The 7,203-nt window shown below is 43.3% G+C and overlaps 1 protein-coding gene across 1 annotated transcript in view; it reads left to right on the forward strand.

The window, feature by feature from the left end:
- T265_10525 (hypothetical protein) overlaps positions 1–6,972 on the forward strand; it is a gene marked incomplete at both ends in the record, with an annotated part of 53,279 nt that extends 46,307 nt beyond the window's left edge. Inside the window, 2 exons of the mRNA XM_009176918.1 lie at positions 3,106–3,444; positions 6,407–6,972. Of these exons, the coding sequence (XP_009175182.1) occupies positions 3,106–3,444; positions 6,407–6,592 (525 nt within the window). The remainder of the gene's footprint in view (positions 1–3,105; positions 3,445–6,406) is intronic.
- Between the last annotated feature and the right edge of the window lie 231 nt (positions 6,973–7,203).

A 7,203-nucleotide genomic window follows, 5' to 3' on the forward strand; every position in this document is an offset into this window, starting at 1 on the left:
ATCCATATTGTAATACGGAGCGCACCGCAGCATTGTAAACTCGACCCTTGACAGAGAAGCTGATGTCACGCCTACGCCACAGGTAACGTAGGTTCGCAACAGCTGTTTACTTCATGGTCCTTGGTAACTGACTTATGGATCCAGACCTTGTCGTGCCACCTGTTTTCGACTTCTATATCGTTGCCTGAATCACAAAACAACAGTGTAGCTTGCTAAAATGAGACTGCGATCCAGTATGTCCGATCTTCTGCGGATAAAACCTTTTTCAAAGACGAGGGAAGCAAATTCCCGCCAGACGTCTTCTGATACTCAGCAAGGAATCCTGACCGCATAGAGTTGCACGACATGTACACATCCGTGAGCGGACACATCCCAGCTAACGAGAGTTTAAAAACGAACGAGAGTTTAAAGCGAACGTTTTACTTTTCCATTCATTGTGTTTTATTCAACCACTGATTGTTATTTTTTAATTAATTGCATACCGATGATTCCCTGGAAGGCTTCCTCCCAAGTAACATCCTGGGTTTGTTGGTGGGTCGTTTTCTGAAATTTTTCTGTATAAGCGGCCACCAACCAGTGAAACGGTGATAGTATTGATTGGGGGGCATGCGAGTAGTATGTTTTTATTTTCCACCTCAGTCTAATTAATGTAGTCAGCTACAGCATATCTCTAGAGTTCAAATTTGAATTTGAACTAAGGATTGAATTCCCGAGTATAAAAAACCTTCCTGTACAGATGGAATATATCAGTTGTGTGAAACTGCTGCCTCAATTATTCCATTTGTAGTGTTGTTAGTCCGAGAAGACTTGAAGATGTATCGATTCGGATTTCGTCCTGTACGTGCAGCTGGTCGAAAAGCCAGGAAGTACTGCAAATATGTTAGATCCTGTTTGTAAATCATCAGCAGGACACATCTCACAACACTCCTTGAACTTTTGAACCCGTGACCTTCGATCTAGTAGTTTGAACACTCAGCTGTTTCGCCACGACCGCCCTCTCACACTGATGTATCAATCTCGGAGCCAGAGTAATCAGTGAAGTTTGAATAATGTGATCAGACTCATTACAAAACATGAGAAACCGGGTCAACTACAATACTCGTGAGATCTTTCGCACTTGAGGCTCCTCAAGTGCTATGCATCCGTCATCAAAATCAGAAACCACAGAGATAGCTAGCAGAAAATTCGAGGTGTAGTAACTGACAAGCAGTCCTCTGTGTTAAACACAGTGAGGTCAATCTTACGAGGTTGGTCGTGCTCCTCTAGAATGACTCAACGTGACCAAGTTTCCTGTTCTGACATGATTGGTAATGGTACAGCAATGCATTTATTGTATGTTCTTTCACATTCAGTGGCGTATTATTCCCTACCAACCCATGAATCACCAGTAAACTTCGCACAGTTTACCTTTGAATATATGCCAAGGATGTCACACTGCGGTCTAGGTTAGTTGTTCTTCCAAGATATCTGTGGATTTCCGCGACCCTAAGCCCACCTACCTTTGGAAACTTTGATATGCTATTTCCACATGAGCATCTGTGTGTTGAATGGGTCTTGAAGCAAAAACATAACCGATATCGGTTTAAATTGGCTCGTTCAACGCGGTGCGCCAGGCTAACAGTTTATTCGTACCAGATCGACGAGATGATCGCTTACGGGCCGTTCAATATATGCTGCTCTTGAGCAGTCCATTTGAGGAGAGATGAGACAACTAAATACTCAACTTCATGTTAAACCGGTCTAGGAAAACATGTGAGATTTTCGAAAAGCTCACTATCCATTGTGACCCGCCGCCATCATTTTCCAGATTGCACTCAAAAGATCTCATCGAGCGTGTAATTCACATGGTGACGGTCGTGTTAGACATGGGGGCGAGACGACCGAAGTGGTTAGAGCGCGAAATTACTGATGGCGTATTATTCCCTACCAACCCATGAATCACCAGTAAACTTCGCACAGTTTACCTTTGAATATATGCCAAGGATGTCACACTGCGGTCTAGGCTAGTTGTTCTTCCAAGATATCTGTGGATTTCTGCGACCCCAAGCCCACCTACCGTTGGAAACTTTGATATTCTATTTGCACATGAGCATCTATGTTTTGAATGGGTCTTGAAGCAAAAACACAACTGATATCAGTTTAAATGGGCTCGCTCATCGCGGTGCGCCAGGCCAACAGTTTATTCATACCGGACGCTTCGAAATAGCCTGGAAACCAGGGTGAAACATCCGTACCCTGAGTACTGAGTCTGCAAAGTGGCAGACTCCGTTTTTGGCAGTTTGACAGCCCATCAGCTTCCGCTTTTTCTCTGGTTGACAGGCCACGCGTGGAGTTTTGTTCCCAGTACCCCACACACTGCTTTCAATGGCGTGCAACGTGAGCAGGTTGGGGAAACGTTTAAAGGTTACCAACCGTGTCGATTCAATGAGCATGGTAGTTGAATTCTAGTGTTCGGCCTAAGAGCAAAATCTCTACTTGCCTGTTAGACGGATCAAATGTTTCAGGCACAGTCGAGGCATGTGATACAGATTTTCTTCCATCAAGCTGTTTTTGGAATAAAACCCTCCAGGTTTATCAACCATGTTCTCGGACAAAAAATCGAAGTTTATTTCTAATTTGCCTACGTGACATGTTTACGCGGTTGGAAAGTTCTAGAACCATCTGAACACCAATGAACGTACTGCATGGCAACTGTTGTTGTTTTCAATTTTCTATATTTGAGCTCCGTGGGGACTGAGCAACATTGGACAACGAAGCACTCCTTGGTCTGATACAGTATTCAGCGGTGTAAAAACCGACCCAAGCCTGCGACAAATCAAACTTCCCCATCACTCACTGAATTCTCCGTTTTGGAAAAGAAACGTATTCCAGAACCAGGTCGCTAACAGTGGTGATATTCCTCTGAATTACAGACAAACAAAAACGTCAAGCTTGTAGAACAGTTTAATTTGACAACCGTTTCAACGTCGCCATCATTGGTAGTGAGCATCGGTATTCTACGCTGAAGCCTCGCAAGCGTACGAAACAACTCTTTACGGGACTTCCATTAGTAAACGCACATGCGCTATTTCAAAGTTGTTTTCCGTTTGTCTCTTTTTTCTCTAGAACGTATTCTTCCACAAGCCGACCAATAACTTTCTACGCATTTCCGTATTTTTGGCCGATCCCTGTCCGTACGGCGGTGGAGCGCGTGCAGAACTCTCCGATTTGCTCGTGCGCTATCGACAAACCATGGTGAATCAAAGTGATCCGAGCAAAAGCAGTCTAGTTGGAGTTGGCGAATGGACAGAAATGCAAGTATGTCAAAATCTGATGGGTCTGGACAAGGCGGAAAATTCTGCGAACAGTGCGGGGTCGGACGAGGAGCAGCTTGGGATCAAATGGGCCGGCGACACGCCGATACCCTGCGAGATTCCAGTAGAAGATGCGGGGGATAACTATGAGGTAAATTGTTCCTTAAAATTGTGGACTTCAGGCAACAGAACTTGGGCGAACGTTTTTTTGCTGAGCTTATAACTGAAACGACCCTACACAATCGGGTGCATTAGGTTCGAGTGATAAACCGGAATTTTGTGCGAAACGGTTTATTATCAAATTTACAACCATGAAGCATTTTCCCACCTTTGAAGAGCTATCGTTTACCTGTAGGTGGAACATATAACTGATGTACTATATTGAAGTCTCACAAACTAAAGCTGAGCGTCACGCAACATTGTGCTTAGTTTAACCCCAAGAGGAATGGAATATGTACAGAGGGTCTGGCATCCCTTCCTAATATCGTCTTATGCTCGGAACACAAAAACGACCACACGTTGTCATTTTTACACCCTAAATCAAATGAATCAACAAACATTCAAGTTTTAGAGATAAAAGGCAATGATTACAAAGTAGGGGGAGGTTGAATTCGGTAAAAAATTTGCAAAGCCGTTTGTCCGCATTAAGACAATCTGTCTCCTGGCAACGTTGCGACCGATTGCGAATGATGAGAGCAAAAAGTAGGGTTTGGTTCCACCTGATTCCCAAAATTACGCAGGAACGAGAATTAAAATCAAGAGTGAAGAAGCATAGTTGATATCGGTTTACTTGAACTACCAAATTGATAATTGCCGGCATGCGCTTATGCAGTCCTGAGGGTGCGTGACCACCTAGCCTGTTCGCTGTTCCATAAAAACTGTCTAGGCTTTATTTCAACAGGCTCCTGGTTCTTTTGCATCATTCACAATAAAACGTCAGAACAAAGTAGAGCATAAGATTGAGGGTAACTCGGAGACTGCACCTACTTGATGGGCCCCAAGAAGGGCGAAACCGGTTGTGGACTGTCGAGGAGTTTCAGCAACCTTGTGAGTAGTTTCCTTTATGAAAAAGGTACATGAATTGTCGGGCAATCCTCAGGTTGGCCGAAAAATGTTCATCTCACTTTGACAGATACACTTGAGTTTCATGGAAGATGTAAATTCTTACACTTAAATCCCGGTGCGCTGAGTCTGCCGCGTCCACAGAAAAAATGAGCTCTGCACTCGAGTTTCGGTTGGTTTTGGAAATCATCAGGAGAGTAAATCTTTACTTGAACTGGGGTTTGGTTTCCAGGATATGGGACGTGCGAGGCGGTCGGTTTACCGTTACTCTAGCAGTGTACGCCTGAGGCACCGAACGCCGATTAGTCGCACACGTTAACGCGTTCGCCCCTACATACAACGTCTCGAGTTCAAACTCGGCATACTGAGGGCCATTTGATGCCGATAAGTCCCAACAAGAGTTAAACTTGAGTTCGTTCTCCCCTTTGGTGCAAAAGTCAAAGCGAATAAATGACCCAAGGTACAAGCGAAAAGATTGGAAAGACTGCAACCACTTACATTATTTTGTTATCTCTTTTGGATGTTACTTAAGTTCTCAAGTAGTATACAAGCTGGACCAAATTACAAAAGTTCGCCGAGGTCACTTCGTCAGCCCACGACCGAACTTCTTTTCTCCTAGTGATGCTCTTGAGGATCCACGAAGTTTCCGTCAATCTTATGGTCTGTTTGAGCCTAAATGTTAAACAGTTTGCCAAAAGCAACCATTGCGTAGAGGTTCGGTTGTCAGTGAAATGAATTTTAACCAGAATCGGGTTCATGAAAGTGCCGCACATGTGTTCAATCTGAAAAGCCTATGCACACATTTGTTTTCCCCTGGGTGATTATTATTGACTGTCTCAAACATTATCACTAATCCTCCGGAATACCTGTACGTATTACCATTTTCTAATGGAAATGCGTTTAACTGTTTTCTTAAAAATGGCTGACTAATCAGCCGGCCATGTGGTTCAGTTACCTAGAAAAAATCGGTCTCATTGTCTTACTCGTTTATGCGATTTGAAGGAAGAAACTTTTGGTAGACTCATAGACTCAAGCAGAACATAATGTTGAAGTAAATTTGGGGACTGAGATCACCTGATGAGCCCCAAGATGGGCAAAACCGGTCGTGGTTTGTCGAGGGTTTTCAGCAACCTTATGAGTGGTGCATTAGAAAAATAGAGTCGTAGGGTGTTCGGACCAAAAAATATCGCAGGCACCGGATCATTTGGTACACGGGGAAATGATTCTGACAGACATGTGCACATAGTGACCACCGAAAAAAATTCCTACTCATTGTTTGTTGTCCCAGTTTTCTTTACCTGCGGATTAAGCCTCTCCGTGCATTGTTATGGTTTGAAAAATGTGTAGAAGCGTCTCCCATTCCATTCATTCTGTCCTTGGATATATCACAATTCGTGTTTCGGGTTTCGCGGTGTGACGGATGCCTTTCCTCCCATTGGGATGCTCTCCTCTACAAAATCGTAGTTTAAAAACAGGACTGGGTTCTATTGTGGATGTTCCATTACGTGTAGAATCGTTCAAGCAAAACAGATGAAGTGTTCACAGGATCTAGCTGAGAAACCCCAGAAAACTAAGTTGACCGGAATTGGTCCCGAAAGTGGGGGAAATGTTGAAGAGTCTGAACGCGAATGTGACTCGTCAACGTTTCTCAACTTGCGTGTTTTCTTACAATTCAATACGGGCTGCTCACAAGGCAAATAAATAGTCGGTAGTACTCGTTAAGTGTAACACTGATCGATATTTCTAAAAGAAGTCAACCATTTGGTTTGTCGGTATCTACCATGCTGTATAAACTTAAGAGTTATTCTACAGACGTCTGAAGGGATGAGATTCCCCTAGTCTTTTAACACAACAGAAATCTACTGAGTTCTGTTCGATTTTTATTCAAAAAGCATATTTTCGCCTTATTTTCCCACAATCATACATGGTGTAACCCTGAGAGTGCTCGTTTTGGACATCTCGTTCCCACAATTTCATAATTTGTTCTCAATCTGCCGAAGGGCATATGGAGACCAATCCCACGCCTTCTCAAATTGCTATTTCCATCCTAGGTCCAGTTGGCCACGCGGAATCGATTCGACAAATCTGATTGGTTCACAGCAATCTATCGACCATCGCAGACCGTACAATCGGCTTCTCTATGCTACCCAACTTGTACGGCTGCGCACGTGAATCCCAAGTTCCTGATTGGTTTAGTTGTATGGTTCATTTCACAAATCTTTTGGAATATTGTATAACTTTTGTTCAGTAATCACGGACGTCAAGTTTATTCATCCTTAGGTCTCCTTATTCTAAGACGGTTTCCCTTTAGAATTTTAAGAGGTTTCGAAATTTCAAAATCTGATCAGTTGCAAGCATTTAAAAAAGTTAGATAATCTGTGCCACCAAAAAGATTTCTCGGTCATTTCCAGACGCACACTTTTACAATCCTGTTATTGTTATCGCCATCTGTAAACATTTCAATCCATCATCCGATTAATTTGTGCTCAACAATCGTCTTTAGCTTTCGACTGTGATGTTTCTTTCCGTTGTTCTCTGTTTGTCCCCGATATTCTATCATTTCGTGTGTGCGTGTGTATGCTTAGATAACGAGAGTCCAGCTCTACTAACGTTGATGGCTGGATTATTTTTCTTTCTATAAACAAATTTTAAGATATGAACCATTCCGTTTTCTTCCTACCGGGAGGTGAGTTCGCGTGGTACTCATACGCCACTGGCCCCCAAAATGCCGCGAAACTGTTGGAAAAACGCCCAGATGATGGAAAAAGTTGTTCTTTTGAGACTATTTGAGCGTAAGAAATGTACTGTATTTCTGAACTTCCGGTAGTGAGGAACGGCGCTCCTGAAG

Source organism: Opisthorchis viverrini, assembly GCF_000715545.1.
Source record: "Opisthorchis viverrini unplaced genomic scaffold opera_v5_373, whole genome shotgun sequence".
NCBI classification, from domain to species: domain Eukaryota; kingdom Metazoa; phylum Platyhelminthes; class Trematoda; order Opisthorchiida; family Opisthorchiidae; genus Opisthorchis; species Opisthorchis viverrini.